The 19280-nt window shown below is 39.8% G+C and overlaps 1 protein-coding gene across 3 annotated transcripts in view; it reads right to left on the bottom strand.

The window, feature by feature from the left end:
* LOC114655440 (protein TANC1-like) overlaps positions 1 to 19280 on the bottom strand; it is a 569281-nt gene that overhangs the window by 433484 nt on the left and 116517 nt on the right. For all 3 annotated transcript variants that reach the window (XM_051930575.1, XM_028806429.2, XM_051930574.1), the window contains exon 2: positions 18747 to 18833. In XM_051930575.1, the coding sequence (XP_051786535.1) occupies positions 18747 to 18807 (61 nt within the window). In that variant the 5' untranslated portion in view covers positions 18808 to 18833. The remainder of the gene's footprint in view (positions 1 to 18746; positions 18834 to 19280) is intronic.

The following is a 19280-nucleotide window of genomic DNA, read 5'->3' on the forward strand; positions in this document are numbered from 1 at the left end:
CAGACAATCTTTCCATTCAGAGCTGATTCCTACCTTGCTTTCCCACCCAACTCCACAGTATTCTGGAAAAAGCAAGATGAAAAAACTGAAGAAGTACTCTATGCTGGAAGAAAACAATCTGGTTAATTTTAAAATGATGAAAGCTTCCTTCTGACACTAAGAGACACTGCTGACAGCACAGCAGTTTCCATTAAGTCCATTATTTCAGAACACTTTTGATCCTGTTAAAAAAAAAAAAAAGTCTATCGATCGCAGCAGTCACTTATCAGTGCATGTTTCAAAGAGGAGATCTTACAGATGCTATATCTTTTACAAGCTATTAGCAAAACAACGCCACCATCTGTTCAGGTGAGCTGCATTCTGTGGGCTCAGATGGCACTATTCATGACTGTAACAGACACTATGTGTGTCATTCTGGAGCAACTGAACTAGTGGGACATCCCCTGCTCAGCCCCCTGAAAAAAATATTTGCTTCTTGACAAATGGCCACATCTTGTAGACAGTGGTGACTAATAGGAGATTACCAGTTGGATTGAGACGCCAGCATAAAGTAGCAACAACAAACTCCTTCATCTGTCTCGGCCTACTACTAAAACAAGCCAGCTACCGAAATATAAAATGAAATACGACTTTCACTGGAAGAGCAGCTGCCTTTATTGTTGTCATCAGCAAAACACAGAGAGAAACACAGTAAGGTAGAGAAGCCGGCTTTGCTCCAAAGAATAGACCCAGAGGCAATATAAGAATGGTCCTCGCGTAAATCTCAGTGTTGTTTTGGCTTTTGCTAACATAAAGCCGTCCAAAATTATCTGCACAGTGCAATCCAGACATTGGTTAATAAATAACTGGAAAACCAGACTGCCTTATCAAATGAACTTTCTCATTGTCCTATAAAATGAGAATAGAATAACTTATAGCAGAAGTTTACAATCAGTAAAACTATAAAACAAAAACTGACAGATCTGCAGAAGCTACACTAACTTATGTTATTCGTATGAGTTAACATACCACAAAAATCATTTTTCTTTATTTGCTCACAGAGAGAATGCTGTTCTTCTGCCTTACAGCAGTTGGATTCCAATTTGCATACCATTCGTAAACCCCGAAGGTGGCGAGAGACTGGAGCCTTTCCCAGAAGTACTGGGTTCAACACAGAATACCTTTTTATATATATACTGTGCCATAGAGAGTATCTACAGGACTTTGGTGAGGTAAGCCAACCAACAGGAGTGGTGCTTCAGGGTTGGACAGGATTGTTTCTGCTGAATAGTTAAGAGCAGGCGGGATCATGAGCTCCTAGGAATCCTACGAATGCAGACAAGGCAGCATGAAGTTGGAGTCAGGCCTGGCATGTCTCAGCGGATGCTGAAGGAAGATGTCTAGGATGGGGAGTCGAAAAAGGACTGCTTTCACAGGTGTCTAAATCCTTCTACGTATGCCCGGGAGATGGGTGAGCAGGACGAGATGGTACTGAGAGAGGGGAACTGAAATGGAGAAAGGCTGATTCTGAATGATTAAATGCTTTTTTTTTTATTACTTCTATTTATTTAATACCAGAGCAATGGATTTTTTTGGTATTATTTACCATGGATAATTTATATATTAGAAGACTGCACTGTGCTTTTTGAAACACTGTTTGGTGTTAATAAAAACCTACTCTTGACTGTCCATGTCCTCATTGCATAGCTCATCCCAGTCATGTTATTGACAGTTCTCGGTGAAAGTTGTAAAAAGCTGCTGGAGCCAACCCAGACCATCACAAAAACACATACAGTATTTCTGCTTATTAATGTTATTATTGCGTTAAATTGATTGTGTTTCCTTTTTATTATGCATTATTGATTTTGGTTCTCATTATCTTGAGCATGGGAAAGGTGCTATATACCAGTAAATAAAATGTATTATTACTATTATTATCACCATGCTCTATTACTTTAGTTTACATTTAACAAAAATGACACAGGAGAGCTACAGAAATCCCAGAAATAGGCTGATTCCAGGACGGCAAGGTATGAGTTACGAGGAAAAATTGAAGGAGTTTTCAGTTTAAGAAATTGAAGATGAAGACGCTACATGATCAAAGTGTTTAAAACACTGAACTTCTCAACATAAAGAATGTTAGTGAAGGGGAAACAGGTGGATGTCTGAGGGTGTAACACAGCTGTTGACATCTTTTCCATTTCCATTCTTAGAATGGAGGTGAAAACCCTGGAAGACCCGTGGCATCATTTCCACAATGGATCCAGAAGTTCCACCCCTTCCAGTACCAACAAAATAAAAACCACATGGTCATCGAAGTCAGCATTCATTTCTGGACCCGTTAAACGGAGGGCAAACCTACCTGGAGAAGCACTTCTTTTCTCTCATTAAATAGAACTTATAAACATGGCAAGTTTTGTTTATTTTTTTGTTTTGTCAATGTGGGCATTAAAGAGGGCATCTTTCAGATGCCTATGAGATGAACAATCACAGATTTATTGCTAGAGAAGAATCTATATCTGGAGATGAAAAAACGCATGCCAGAAACATGGTCAAAAGGCAATCGGTCAAAACCAGAGACAAAGAGATCAACCTATCAAAACCAAAGGGCAAAGCAAATAGATCAAAATAGTCACAAAACCTGAGACTAGGGCCTGCTTGAACTAAAACTATTGCTAAAGTTCTTCAGAGAATTATTACATATATCCATCAAAGAGTAGAGTGTAATATTAATGCCATATTTATAAAGTCCTATGCTGTGACATCAATAGTGTGACTGAATTGGTGAAGTGATGCTACTTGGGGCGGCACGGTGGCGCAGTGGGTAGCGCTGCTGCCTCGCAGTTGGGAGACCTGGGGACCCGGGTTCGCTTCCCGGGTCCTCCCTGCGTGGAGTTTGCATGTTCTCCCCGTGTCTGCGTGGGTTTCCTCCGGGCACTCCGGTTTCCTCCCACAGTCCAAAGACATGCAGGTTAGGTGGATTGGTGATTCTAACTTGGCCCTAGTGTGTGCTTGGTGTGTGGGTGTGTTTGTGTGTGTCCTGTGGTGGGTTGGCACCCTGCCCAGGATTGGTTCCCTGCCTTGTGCCCTGTGTTGGCTGGGATTGGCTCCAGCAGACCCCCGTGACCCTGTGTTCGGATTCAGCGGTTTGGAAAATGGATGGATGGATGGATGGATGCTACTTGGAGTATCGCATCAATAATTAAAACATGTTACAGTAATAAAAATGAACTTTGTCAATTCAAGTCAAAATAAAAAACAAACCACAAAAATTGAATACTTAACATAAAAAACTATGGACTATAAAATTCCCAAATAACACTACTACTACAGCCATGGTAGACCTGATATCTACCAACAGCGAGCAGGTTTAACTGAATGAGGTGGACAGTCTGTCACACTGGTGTCAAGCCAACAGTCTTCTACTGCATGTCAGCAAGACAAGACCTGATTGTAGACTTTGGGAGGAAACTGCAGAAGCATTACCATGTCTCTGTATTAACTGCACTCAGGTAGAGAAGGTGGACAATTCAGACACAACACGGAGGATCTGACCCGGTCCAGGCACATCAACACCTCTGTGAAGAAGGCACAGCAACATCTGTACCACCTCAGACACCCCAGAAATTGCAGGCTGCCCTCCTAGACGCTAAAGAACTTCTATACATCCACCATTGAAAGTACTCTGACTCTGGTTTGGGAACAGCATGCAGCAGGACCACAATGCTCAGCAGGGAGTGGTGGTACTGTTAGCTGGACACATCACTGGGTGTTCAACTCACTAACCTCCAGGACATCTACACCTATCGATGTCAAATAAGGGCAAGGAAAATTATCAATAATACCAGCCATCCCAACACTGACCTTTTTTTCTGTGTCACTGTCAAATAAACACTATGGCTGCCTGAAGTCCAGTTTAGAGAGACTGAGGGGAGCTTCTGTCCACAGTCTGGCCACATCCTGAATAAGGAAAGGGACTAGAAATACAAGATGCCCTAATGTTAGCTCACATTAAGTTATTTAAGTTAACTCATCTATTTGGTTATTATTATTTTATTTATTAGATATTTATAATTCTATTAATGATTGTTAAATTATGTATTGTTATTGTCCTTTTTATATTTGTCTCAAGACATAGTCATAAGAGTTGAGCAACTAAGCATTTCACTGCATATTGTATTGCATTTACAATTTGTACGTGATAAATAAAATGTAACTGCATTTGATTTGAACCCTTTACCGGTGTCTCTCTGACTCTGATCACAAGCGAATTAGTACAGTGAATGCCAGCTGTTACGTTAAAATAAATTAAACAAGAAAACGGGACATGGTTGGAAACTTTTTAAAGACAGATTTTGCATAAACATTATACAGTTTTTCATCATGTGGAACACGTGGAATAGATTACCAGGTAGTGCAGTGGAGATCAGGACTTTAGAGACCTTCACATCTCTGCTTGATATTATTTTGGAGAATCTAGGTGAACAAGATGGACAGGCTTGTTGGGCTGACCCATCTGCTCTCATCACAATTGTTCTAATGTTCAAATATTAGAACCTCAGTTCACGAACATCTCTGACCACGTACAAATCGGGTTACGACCAAAAAGTTCGCCAAACTTTTGCATCTGTTCACGACCACACACTCGGGTGACGAACAAGCCAGTTTCCCTTTTGGTTTGTGCGCGCCAATGATTTTCGCATGTGTTCAGTGCAACGAGCAAGAGAGAGAGAGCGCGTGAGAGAGCGAGCGAGCAAGAGAGAGAGAGAGAGAGAGCGAGCGAGCAAGAGAGAGAGAGAGAGCGAGAGCGAGAGACACATGCATGTGAGAGACAGACAGACAGGCACACACACACATACACACAGACACACACACACGTGAGCGAGAGAGAGAGCTGGCCGAATAAAGCTGAGAAGGCAGTTAAAGAATGCACCAGGCTTGTTTTTAAAGAGACTGATTCGAGCGTTGTTTTAACCTCGTTGTATTTAATGAAGACTTTTTTCTATTGGATTTTAATCTCCGCTTCACTTCTGTTTACAGCGATTGGTTTGTAGCGTGCATTGTTGCAATGTTACTTTTCTTGGTTGTTTACTTTACAGATTTTTCAAATGTTAATTTTTTTCCATGTGCTTAAAACTCATTAAAAAAAAAGTTTTTTTAGCGAGAGGTTCGTAGCGCTAGAGCACGAACTCTTGCAATGTTAGTTTTCTCTGTTGTTCAAGGTTTTCTCAGTGTTATTCAATGTTTTTACGTTTAGTTTACTATTACGCTATGCATTCTATGGTGTAATTAACTATAATTGTGCTTAAAAATCTTTTAAAAAAAATATATTTACATACAGTTCGTACGGTCTGGAACGGATTAATTGTATTTACATACAATCCTATGGGGGAAATTACTTCAGGTCACGACCAAATCGGGTTACGACCAGAGTTTTGGAGCGAATTACGGCCGTGACCCGAGGTTCCACTGTAGTCAGTGAGAAAGCATTTCTTGGGTTCTGTCAGGACAAACTCAAGAAACTTCTTTATTTCCAGAGATTTCTAGCAAAAAGAGGTGAATTTTCTAATTAAACACTGATTTGTTCATTGTACCAGTATCTTGAAGTAATAATAAGTGCTACCTGGCACAACCACTGGACCCCAGACATGCTGTAATACCAGCCATAATGCCAGAATTTCTGCTGAACTTCTCATCCCGGATAGTTTTGAATTGCAGTCCCCTATACCCTTCTAACCTCCAAACTTCTGAAAGCATCAGAGAAGGTAATTAGAGGAGAACCGAGAGTGTCTCAGCTAACACAGGTGGAAAGAGAAGGAGCAGATATCCCAGCTGCTATAGCTGCATTTATCTGGTGAAATTCCCAATGGGGTTTTCCAATCAGGGCCTGATACAGATTGAACACTGAATGATTATTTAATACAAGCTAAATATACAAGTACTTGTGTTGTGATTATTTTTTGTTGTTGTTATTTTGCTGCCATCGTGCCTTTCAGGTGGAATTGTAAGAGGAACAGTCTTTCCACAGTGTATTTCCTAACTCCGAACTAGGTGCATTAGTGGAGCTAACACCACCAGCTGGATACAGGCAGTCAGAATTGAATTATGTACTTTACCTTGTAAAATAATGTCCTTCACACTTTACCACTAGCATTTGCATAAAAACATCAATCATTATTTCCCATACATTTATTAGATATTTTCCTTATTACATGCATCTGTCCCTCTATGGTGCCCAGTCTGAATCAGATGATCTGGTCTCTAGACATGTTCTACCCAGATCCTGGTCCATTTTACCTTAACTTCCGTGATCTCCATACTATATGAATCAGTTTTATTTTTTTTTTAAAGTGGATCACTTTGCCTTAGCATGGCACAAGAGAAATGAAAAAGTCCATAAAATTTTACAAATCAGCAGAACACATGACTTGATTAACTGCACCATTCTGCAAGCAAACATGTCCCACAGCAATTATACAGCTCAGTCTACTGTGGGATTTATATCAACTAACTTCATTATGTATCTTCCATTTGTATATGCCTCAAACTAAATCACAGGAAAATCTGCTTCCCGTGCCAATTGTCTCTGCCAGTTGCTCTAGGAGAAAAAACTAAGAATTTAAAAGGTACTATTGCTCAAAGCAAAACAATTACACACTCAAATAAACATACACACAAATATAAAATGATTATAAAACACACCATACATTCAACTGCAAATGGCTTTGCAGCTCTGTCATTTTTGATCTTGAATGTAAAAATCTGCCAGAAAAATTACAACAGAAGATATTTGGTCTGTGTAGGACTTACATAAACTAATAATCTGAGGTGATAAGCTCAACAAAACTGTTATCTTTGCTAATTTTCCCAGACAGCAGTAATTTTGTTAATTAGTTCACTCTTTGTAAATTGTCTGTTTGACATGTAGATTAAAATTCACAGAAGAGATTATTTATGCTCTATAAATACTGTTGTTAGCACTACTGCCTTATAGATCCAGCGTCTTGGGCTCAAACTCTGTGCCCAGGTGTTGATTATCTTCTCGTCTGCATTTTTTTCACATGGCTGTGTGGGTTTTGCTGGAGATACTGTAGCTTTTTCCTAAATGCCCTGAAACCTGCAGGCCAGGCTCTGTGGTGATTCCATATTGACCCCATGGGTGTGTGGGTTAGAAAGTCCAGAAATGGACAGCTTTTCCATCCTAGGTTCCAGTCTTCTGTCCATCCAGGGTTCCTATTTTGGCCCTGAAGTGCATTTACCATGATTGAGGACATTATGTTATGCTTCGGCTGTGTCACATCTGACGGCTTTTGCAGTGTTTTTCAATTCTAGCCTTAATTTACATCATTTTAGACTGCAATCAAAGGCACACACCTGTGACCGTCAGTCTCCCAGTACGACATACCTAGTGACTCACTCCAACTAGTCCACAAACCAGGTTTGATTTCGTTGCTAGTCAAAGGGGTGGGTTCTGTGTGCACAAGAGTGGACAACCAATGAATGCTCGTCTGCAAGTAAAATTCATAAAATGCCATGAGGAATAAGGAACTTGAGTGTTTTAGACTTTGCAAACTGAAGAGTATAGACAGACAATATCTTCCCTGCACAAAATTCCAATCATCTTCCTTTTACATGGTTAATATATGTGCAATTGTATTAATAATCACGTTAAAAGTGGCCACTATCAGCTTCTGTCCAGACCTATTGTGGTCCAGGTGTTTCCATGTGTGTTTACACCTGGTGATTAATGTGGTCAAGTGTGACCCAGTTGTGATCAGATCAATGCAAATGTATTTTTATGCAACATGTAAAGGGGGCTACTCTTCTAAACAGAACAAGTCTAACATCTGCTTTATCACACAGAGCTGTGGTTACCTCTGTGACGATGTGGGTTTGCTCCATGCTCCCATCCGACTTCCGGGAGCTCTTGAACCCGACACCGTCGGTAATGTCACCGAGATGAGCTGACAAATGAGGACAATTCTCAATTGAAGCCAGGGGATAATTCAAAAAGTTCCAAGGTGCTTTTATTAAAACAAACGGTTGTGTCAAAACAGAAAGTGCAGTGCTCCACAGTTCCGATAAATAAATCCATAAAAACGGTGAAAAGTTGGGATAACAAGTAATAAATAAAACCGTTAAAATCTGAGGTTAAAATCAGAAGTTAAAATGCAGTCTCTCTCCTCACGATCTCAGCACACCTCCGTCTCTCATTCTCCCCGGCTCACCCATTGCTCCCATAGCCGGCGGAGACCTAACAGCAACGGACTCTTTTCGGCTGACCTCCGTCTTGGCTGCCCCCAGGCATCACGGCCAGACCGTCCGAGGTTGGCTCGCCTCCCTTCTTTCTTCGCGCTCATGTAGTCGCTCCTCAGATCCATCAGGAGGACACCTGCCATGCTCACCCCACTCCATCTGAACATTCAGTGGGGTGGAGTAGCCCCTAGAACCCTACAGCCAAACGCTCCTTCACGGGGCCCCAGCTCGTGCTGTCTCCTCCTTCCAGGTGGCCAGATCATACGTTCCAAGACTGCCTTTCATGTCCTTTAACCTCCTTTTTTTTCTTTTCCTCAATCCCTCTTTGATTCCTCGATCCATCCCACTTTACTGGTGCCGACCCATATATATACACCTCCGTCTCCGTGGGTGCAGCGCCTTAAGCACACACCGCAGGAAGCCAATGAAGCAATTGCAAATGACCGCACCCACACGTGCAGGTACAACTCGCTCCATCTACCTCAATTAACACTCCACAGTCGTGCAATCACGTCCACCGACAGCGACATGGCTCTATGGATTTAAAACCGGGCCCTTGTTTTTTTTGAAGCTGCAGACCCGCTATACCACAACCTCACTACAAAAATAAACAGCAGTGCTAGAAACAATACACAGAAGAACAGTCAAGTGCATCTGAAGGACATGCCCCAGTCCTGACTTAAGTGGTGGAAAGATTATGTCTTACTCTGATAGCCCAAGGCTGACCTCTTCAGTCTTAATGAGAGAAGGCCTTTGTGGGAACCTAATCCAGGTACTCGAAAGACATCAATAAATTTGATCAATGGAATAGTGATTCATGCAATGGATGGCATCTATGCAAATGAAGAAGGGTTATTGCCAGGAATGTAAAGGATAATGGAAATCTTCTATAAACCAATCAGTTGATTCTAATCTGAGATCCAGATGAGTTAAAAAAAAATAGACATCTGCACGAGCTACTGAGTAAATTTAGCTCATCAAAAAAGATTCATAAATTGAATGGTTTTGTCTCATCTGTTAAATGTTATAGATTCATCAGCTTGTAAAAGACCTTTAAATTCTGCACAGCTGAAAATAACAATTCCAATAATATAATGCATCAAAAACATGTTTCTAACATAGTTATTGTCACTTATAACAGAAGGAATGACTCAAGAGTTATTGCTTCGGCTGTTAAATAATTAGAACAGCTTCAAACTATTAACCACTCAGCCATAAATGGAGTACCTGGAGGAAGAGAATCCTCTTTGCCTCCTGGCTTGAATTCAGTAATCAATGATACACTCAGAGGATTAACTTTTCTGACTGCCATTAGGACACATACCTGATTAAACTGCCATGAGGTTACAAAGGTTACATTAACTAAAAAAAAAAAAGCCAACCCTCCCACACACAAACACATACAAAGTTGGAGGAGGCAGCAGCCCTTCAGGCACTTTATGTTAAAAACAGAGCTTGGTGATTGGCACATTTACAAATAATTGGTCATATTTAGATTCTGATGAAATGTTGCCTGTTTTTTTCGTGTGTAACATTAAAGAAATACTTCACCCACAAATTATATTTTTTTTAAACTATTTTGTTAATGGTGATGGCTGAGAAAAAAAACACATGATTTCATAACAAAGTTCCTACAAAACTGAACAGCAGCAAACAACATGAATGCATTCACAAAAAATCTCAACACTACATAATCCACATGTCAAGTATCCACTCGACTGCTTATAGCATCCCAAACGAATGGGAACATCAAAAAACATCAAAAAATACATTTAAGAAAAGAGAAAAATAATCCAACCATGCTATAACAGTCTTAAACACCTGTAGATTAATACTTGATTTTAAACATTGAAATTCTATTAGTTAGTGGGGTCACGACAAACAACCACAAGATGATGCCACTTTTTAAATCGGTTGGCCTGAATATTTAGTTGTACTGGGTCAGCACTGCATTGTTAATGACATCAGACTGTCATTGGGTATTGTAAATATTGCACTACAGAAGACCTATTTTTTACAGATAATTAATATAAGAAATTTAATGAATCTTATCACTATGAAGACAGAAACACATCAGATTTATTTCAGGCAGAACTGAGTTAAGGCAGCAACACATCACAGAAAGTCTAGTCGGAGGGAATGTCGAACGTAACAACTGCAGTTGCTGGAGCATGTCGTCTTCAGGATGTCACATTACATGACTAGAAATCATAGTAATAATAATATTCCAATCAGAGTGTTTTAGGGCCAATACTGATCACTTACCTATTTCATGTTAATAGAACTGGAAGATTCCTTTAGCATTTTTTTTTTTTACACCAAGTCCCTGCATAACCAGCCTTATGTTCTATATTAAAGTCATATCTTTATAATTAAGTTGCAAACTATAGGTGTTATTAAAAAAATGAAATTATTCTTATTGTAAAGTGACCAAAAAATAATAAAATGAATAAAATCCCCTTAAAGAGTACTTTTTTAAACTAATAAAACATAACTAAAAATGTACCTATTAGTACACATGCCATAAAAGAAAATAAAACTTCTCATCATACTGTAATTACTACCATGGTCCTAGTAAAATGTTCATGCTTATCCACATGATACAAGGCTAACATGGTTAATAAATTTGGCTCACAAGCCTAAGCTAACAACTTTGTTGACTAAGCAGTGCGGGAAAATTTTCCTGTATCTGTTCTTTTTCTAATTAAAAATGTGAGCTGCAGTACTAAACACAACCTCACCCAGACAATGAGTGTCCGTTTTAATTACAAACTTGACAAAATGAAAAGGTCCAAACTCATTCTCTTTTAATTTCTACCAAAGACGCATCTCCCTTCTCTTACACTCTGCTGTTCTTCTCTATGCAAAAAAAAAAACGACTCCACAGATTCCTTTATCTCAGTTTATTAGTCCACTTTCTTTAACACATAGACTGCTGTACCATTTATTACTTCTATGCATATATGAGAAATAAAGAAATCTATCAAAACTCATAACAAATGTATTAGAATGCAACAGTTTTATTATCAAAAATAACTGTCAAAATGTAAAGAAATTGTTAATCACTTTATATTCTCTCTCTGCACTCTCACCTTCTCTCTCTCTCTCATTTTTCCTAGGGCACGAAGCGGAAGCGGAAGCAAAGCAGAAGCGGACAATGGCCGACAGTGAGGTGAATCGCATTGCAACTGTAGTCGAGGAACTCCAGGCACTCGATGAACAGATTCAGAATCTTCTGTCCAGACGAAGATACCTCAGAGATCTGAAGGCTCGGCTGTTGGATAAACCGTCCTCGCCATCTGTTATCGGCGTAACATCAACCCCGCGTTGTGCCGCGCAAGTCACCTTCACCCCCCGCGCCTCGTAGGAGCGACACCGATGATGACCTCGGTGTATTTCAGCTATGCAGGCGGGGGTTCAAGGCCAGAACACCCTCCATCGGCACAGGCAAGCATCGTAACCCAGAACCGGTTTGACCCTCTAAGCGTCCCCAGTTCGCCTTCAGCTCCTGGTGATGTAATTGTGGTAGGTGATTCTATTGTTAGGAACCTCAATATCACTTGCCCTAATAGAAAATCTTTTGTTTCTTGTTTTCCCGGTGCTCGTGTCCGAGATGTGACGAGACGTGCACCGGCGATCTACAAGAACAGGGCAGTTGGAGCCATTGTTATACATGCTGGCGTAAACGACATAAGGCACCGACAGTCGGAGATCCTCAAGGCAGACTTCACTGCATTAATTAAAGACACAAAGGAGAGGACCCCATCGGCAAAGATATTCATCTCGGGTCCACTCCCTCTCGTCAGACGATCAAACGAGTATTACAGTCGTCTGCTTGGTTTAAACAACTGGCTGCAGGGCTTCTGCAAGAATCAAGACATCGGGTTCATTAACAACTGGGACCTCTTTTGGAAAGACCCGCGTTTCTTCAAGCGAGATGGCCTGCATCCGAACAGCTTCGGCGCCCGGGTCCTCTCCGAAAACATATCGAAGGTAATTCGTTTATCTTGACTATCTATCTCTGCTTTTAACCCCTTCCGAAATGCCACTCCTGTGTTTGGTCATGATAATTGTTTAAAAAAATCTTCCATAAAAGTGCGCAACATAAATACTGTAATAACCAATCTTAATGCACATAGAAAATCTAGGCAATACGGCATAAACGCCAATAATTTAATTAAAGTTACTACTTTAGATGAACAATGTATTAAAACTGTAAAAACAGATCATAGATTAAACAAAAAATACACACAGAGCGGCGCTAATAAAAATAACTTAATTCCGGTTCCCTATATCAATAACGCACATAGTATTCATCTCTGCTCCTCCGAAACATTGAATATGGCACTATTAAATATTAGAGCTTTAACTAACAAGACGTTTTTTATCAACGACATTATTAGTGAAAAAAAAATAGATTTTATTGCACTAAGTGAAACGTGGCTTAGCTCAGATGGCGCAGCTGTTTTAATCGAATCTGCGCCTCCGGATTACAGTTTTACTCGTGCTGATCGCCAAGGAAAGAGAGGTGGAGGGCTAGCAAACATTTACTCTAGCAGGTTAAAATGTAAAAATATCAGTTTTGGTAAGTTCAAGTCTTTTGAGTATCTCGCCATTGTTATTCAGGGAGATTCTCACGTTCTAGTATTATCCGTGTATAGACCTCCTAAATTCAACGCGTCTTTCTTTGAGGAATTCTCTGACTTGATGTCAATCTTAATTACGAACTATGACGCACTCTTAATAGTCGGCGACTTTAATTTTCATGTAGATAATCAATGTGACCAAAAAGTAAAAGAATTTATGAACCTCCTGGACTCTTTTGATTTGAGACAGCTCGTTAATCAGCCTACACATAAAGCAGGTCATACGTTAGACTTAGTAATTACTAAAGGACTAAAAGTTGATATAAAGCAGGTCATTGATACGGGTCTTTCAGACCATTTTCTTCTACTTTTTAATATAGAAATAATGATAGAAAACACTCATGAGAAGCATATTGTTAAAAAACGCTTCTTTGACTCATCAGCAACTTTAAAACTTACAAACATTCTAACCAATCAGTCCGTTTATAGTGCCAACTATAATAGCGAGGAGAATGTAAATAGTAAGGTGGAAAGATTTAATACTAAAGTGAGGGCTGCTGTTGACATAGTTGCACCTGAAAAGACAGTTAAAAAATCTTCTAGCATTGTTATACCTTGGAAGACCCACAGAGTGTCTGATTTAAAGAGAACATGCCGTAGAGCTGAGCGTAAATGGAGGAAGACTAAACTAACTATTGACTATGAGATATTAAAAGTTAAAATAACAGAATACAATAACACAGTCCGTCTTGAGAGGCGCTGCTATTTCTCTAAGATTATAAATAACAATGCTAGTAATCCCAGAGTCTTATTTTCGACAATTGATCATCTGTTAAACCCAGGTAACTCAAAGGAATGCCTCCTAAGTACTTCCAGTAAAACCTGTGAGGCTATCGCTGTATTTTTCAATCAAAAAATTAATGATATTAGAAATAACATAGTATATCTCCCCAACACTAAGGATCCCCCGAAATCCCAGTACTCCATAATAAATAAATTAGAGTCTTTCACTAGGATAGATTTACCTGATTTACATAAAATAATTTCTCAAATGAAACCATCCACCTGTGCCCTTGACCCAATACCAACAAATTTTTTCAAAGAAGTATCGGGTGTGCTTATTGATAATGTTCTTGACATAGTAAATTCTTCATTAGATACGGGGGTCTTCCCAGACTGTCTTAAGACTGCGGTAATTAAACCCCTACTTAAGAAAAATAATCTCGACCCCTCTGCTCTTGAAAATTATAGACCCATCTCTAACCTGCCTTTCTTAAGTAAAATTCTAGAGAAGGCAGTCATTATGCAGTTAAATGAGCACCTCAATAAACATGCTATTCTTGATAAATTTCAGTCAGGTTTTAGAACAAATCACAGCACAGAAACTGCACTCGTTAAAGTAGTAAATGACTTGCGGGTAAATGCAGACAGAGGCCATTTATCTGTTCTCATCCTCTTAGATTTGAGTGCCGCATTTGACACTATTGATCATAATATTCTTAAGAATCGCCTTAGTCAATGGGTGGGCCTCTCTGGCAGTGTCTTAAACTGGTTTGAATCCTACCTGGCAGGGAGAAAATTCTTTGTTAGTTGTGGTAATTATAACTCAAAGACACATGATATTCTATATGGTGTTCCACAAGGCTCTATCCTGGGTCCGCTGCTCTTCTCAATCTACATGCTTCCATTAGGTCAGATTATCTCGGGACATAACGTGAGCTACCACAGCTATGCTGATGACACACAGCTGTATTTATCAATAGCACCTGATGACCCCAAATCTCTTGATTCGCTAACACAATGTCTAACCTGTATCTCAGAATGGATGAATAGTAACTTTCTCAAATTAAATAAAGAAAAAACCGAAATCTTAGTGATTGGCAATAATGGATACAATGAGGCTATTAGAAATAAACTGGATGCATTAGGATTAAAAGTCAAATCGGAGGTAAAAAGCTTAGGGGTAACCGTTGATTGTAATCTGAATTTTAAATCGCATATTAATAAAATCACTAGGACAGCATTTTTTCACCTAAGGAACATAGCAAAAGTTAGACCTCTTATATCATCGAAAGATGCAGAGAAATTAGTTCATGCGTTTGTCTTTAGTCGGCTAGATTACTGTAATGCACTCCTCTCAGGACTACCCAAAAAAGACATCAATCGTTTGCAGTTAGTGCAGAATGCAGCTGCTAGAATCCTTACCAGGAAAAGAAAATCCGAACACATTTCTCCAGTTTTGATGTCACTACACTGGTTACCTGTGTCATTCAGAATTGACTTTAAAATTCTGCTTATGGTTTATAAAGCTTTAAATAATCTCGCCCCGTCTTATATATCGGAATGTCTGACACCTTATATTCCAAATCGCAACCTCAGATCCTCAACTGAGTGTCTCCTTAGAATTCCAAGAGCAAAACTTAAAAGAAGTGGTGAGGCGGCCTTCTGCTGTTATGCACCTAAAATCTGGAATAGCCTGCCAGTAGGAATTCGCCAGGCTAATACAGTGGAGCACTTTAAAAAACTACTGAAAACACATTACTTTAACATGGCCTTCTCATAACTTCACTGTAATTTAATCCTGACACTCTGTATATCCAATTCATTATAATAACTATTCATTCAAAATTTGTACTAACCCCTACTCTCTCTTCTGTTTCCTTTTCCGGTGTCCTATTGGTGGTGGCTTGTGCCACCACCATCTACCCAAAGCACCATGATGTTCCAACAATGATGGATGGATTAAAAGCCAGAAGTCTGTATAACCATCAGCATCAAGTGACTCCGTGAGAACCCTAACTACAAAGAGGACTATTTCATTTATGTTAGGTAGAATGCCCAAAGGGGACTGGGCGGTCTCGTGGCCTGGAACCCCTACAGATTTTATTTTTTTCTCCAGCCTTCTGGAGTTTTTTTTTGTTTTTTCTGTCCACCCTGGCCATCGGACCTTACTCCTTTTTATGTTAACTAAGGTTGTCTTATTTTAATTTCTTATTTGTCTTTTATTCTTCTTTTCTTCATTATGTAAAGCACTTTGAGCTACTTTTTGTATGAAAATGTGCTATATAAATAAATGTTGTTGTTGTTATTCACTTGCAACATGGCTATAAGTATGCATTTGAATGACAATCCTTGAAGCATAACACCATGCTCAGTGCAGGCTTAGAAGCACAAGTGCCCCAATATATAACATGTTTCTTCGCTTTTGATATTGGTGACTGTTTGTGCTCAGTGGGCAGCAGGTCGGACACCCTGTAATAAAGAAGTGACTTTGAAGCAGCTATTCACATTAGTGGCAGAGCCTACAGGTTCCACATCATTCAATTCATTATCACTATCTGGATCAATGTTATTATCATCAAAATATTCACTCTGCAATAAATCTGGCTGTTTTAAAACATCGGCAGTTTTACACCTTGTGAGGATTGGCCGGCATCCTTACCCAGGATGGAAGGACAGGGGGAGACAGCTTACACGGGCCTTTGTCTCCAACAGGATGCTAGATGGCAGCAAGACCAGGCTCGGATCTCCAGATGGTAGCCCCCAGAGCATGCCAGGGATTGTAGTCCTGGGGGACAGTCCTGTTGGTTCCTATGCGGGCTGCCAGGGGGAGCTGCAGGATTTGGGAGTCTCCATGGTTGAATTATATGCATTGTATGCCCGGATGAGCACTTCTTGAGCGTGAGCTCTCATGCACACATGAGCCCACCCATATAACTTAAGACAAACTCAAACCCATTTGATTAAGTCTGCGCGAGCTGCAGACCAGTAACATGACTGACCATCACAGGTGCACACCACAACTCCCCTTTACTCGCTAAGATTATGTAACTAAAGTCTGTGACTAAAAATCAGTGGGAAAGTCATGTAGTGGGACAGGGGCTTTGGTCACCCAGAGTAAGGCAAGAGCCAGAGCTGAATGGACTGTTAGTCCTTAACAGCTCACCACAGAGCCACACTCATTCACTTGAAGCCAATTTAAATGCAAAGACCGTTTGGTATTTGGGAGGAAACCAGATAAACTGGAGGAATCAAAAACTAGCAAAGGGAAAACATGCAAACTGGCAATGAAATCTGCAATCAAAAAATACTGCCATCCTATCAAAATACAACAACTCTTTAGATTCTTTGTATAGGTATTAAAACACAATTTCCCCAGCTCCTTCACATATTACCCAGAATGTTGTGCCTATTTATGCCATTGGTAAGGCCATTTTTATATACAGTTACATTCAATTCTTAAGTACAATACAATAGACTTTGGTTGGAATCCTTTTTAAGTTCCTGCAGTGAATTCTGCTTATGGCATGAATATATAGACATTTACCATTCCAAGATTCTGTAACATCTATATATATATATAAAATCCCTATGTGCGTCCAGGTGTCCGTGTGTGGGTGTCTTCTGATGAAGTGCGCATGCGCGGGGCACGGTGCGATGCGCGATATTACTGTCAGAGAAAGTTAAAGGCGTTTTACGGAAATACAAACCAGTATTACTGCGAGAGGAAATTAAAGGTACACAATACAGTGACTCATATTACAGCCACATACAAGCCAGTATTACTGTCAGAGGAGATTAAAGGCATATTACCGACGCGCACGCCTTTATTACCGCCAGAGAAAATTAAAGGTATATTACGGACGTACAAGCCAGCGGACGTACAAGACGGTATCCTTCAATAAGGGCGCGCACAGGCATCCTTCAATAAGGGCGCGCACAAAAAGGCGAGCCTCAAAAGGGCGACCTCAATTGCACGCCTTTATTCGCCGCACTCAATTGAGGTCACCCTTTTGAAGCTCGCCTTTTTGTGCGCACCCTTACTGAATAGAGCCGTACAAGACAGTATTACTGTCACAGAAAATTAAAGACACACAATACACGGCGGCAGCCCACGAAGAACGGTCAGCTCAGCAAGTAAACATCAACAAAAGAAAGGCTGAAAGAAAGAAAAATACGACCAACAAAAAGAATGAGGTCAAAGTCCCTTGCCATTTAATATAGACTGTTCCTACTAATGTTTATTTATGCACTACTGTTCTAGCACCCGTTATTGTAACGGGCTAAATGACTAGTAAATTAATAAAGGAATAAAGCACAATGCCATAAACTTAATCACACTCCTAGTATATACAATAAGAATGCAAGACACTGCATTATTTAGTGTTTACCAAGCTACACTCACACTGGCAATAAGAGTTCATAAATCTACTACTCTTAAAGCATCCACCTTAATAAAAGAATAAGTGTATGTAGTGTTTTAGAAATAGAATGCATTACATTTGTCATTTCAACAGATGGCGCATCACAAACATTAACACTGCTGTTAAAAATCCCATACCAGATAGCATATGCAGGACACTGTATTATTTAGTATTTATCAAGGTACACCTACTCTTGTAATAAGAATTCATAAATCTACTAGTGTTTTAGTAATAAAATGCATTACATTTGTCATTCCAACAGATGGTGCATCACAAACATTAACACTTCTGTTACAAATCCCATACCAAATGGCAAACAACAGGGCCATAAGCACTGTAAGGTGCACTGCAGATGTTAACACTGAGGTCTACATTGTTTACTTAGATTTAAATACATCTGAGATGGGTAACACAACTTGGGATTATAAACCATGAGACAGATGGCAGTAATTGAGACTTCAATCTGAAAAGACGGGTAGACAATTGGTCTTCTACTACTAAAGCATAGTGAGAGTGGAATAAATCTTACTGAAACAATTTTGAGAGGAGTGATGGTTAATTGCCTGCTGTGGGTCATTGAAAAACACAGAGGTGTAGTTTAAACCAGGAATCTTGCGGTTATCCAAGAAGGCAGCACTGCATCATGAAAAGTAGGCATTTTATGAAACCTGCTGCATGCCAGTACCTTTGCACCACCATAAACATGTTCATTACCACTTACCTGTGTCTTTCTTGCTAGCCCTTCCTCCTTCTCTGTTCTTCTTCAGCACCGCCTTGAACATTTTCCACGTCTTGCAAGGTGGCGCTCCTGTTCAATCACAAGCAAAATAGGTTAAGTTAATATCTGGAATAATAAACAACCAAAACAAAACAGCAGAGTACATATAAGAAGTTGGGAGCTTTTTTTTTAAAAAAAAAAAAACAGAAATGTGAGAGTGTGCCCCATAAATCATAAAGTGGCCTTGGACACTCTACATATTCCTGTTTAAAGACTGCCATATTCACAAGCACATTGTACACCATAAGAGATAGGGCACACACCTGCTATATTTTGAGGGTACAATTTTTTTTTTTCCTCTTACACACCATACACTCCAAAATCCTCTGCTAAGGCTTAACTTACAACAACAGACCACTTACTTTGTATGCGCACTTACATTCTCACAACAATACATTCATAGAAACACAGGAATGAGGACTTTACAAATGCAGTCCTGTTAGAATGCAACTTATCTAGAGTGCAGGCTGAGAAAAC

The sequence above is a fragment of the Erpetoichthys calabaricus genome, chromosome 8 (assembly GCF_900747795.2).
Source record: "Erpetoichthys calabaricus chromosome 8, fErpCal1.3, whole genome shotgun sequence".
NCBI classification, from domain to species: domain Eukaryota; kingdom Metazoa; phylum Chordata; class Cladistia; order Polypteriformes; family Polypteridae; genus Erpetoichthys; species Erpetoichthys calabaricus.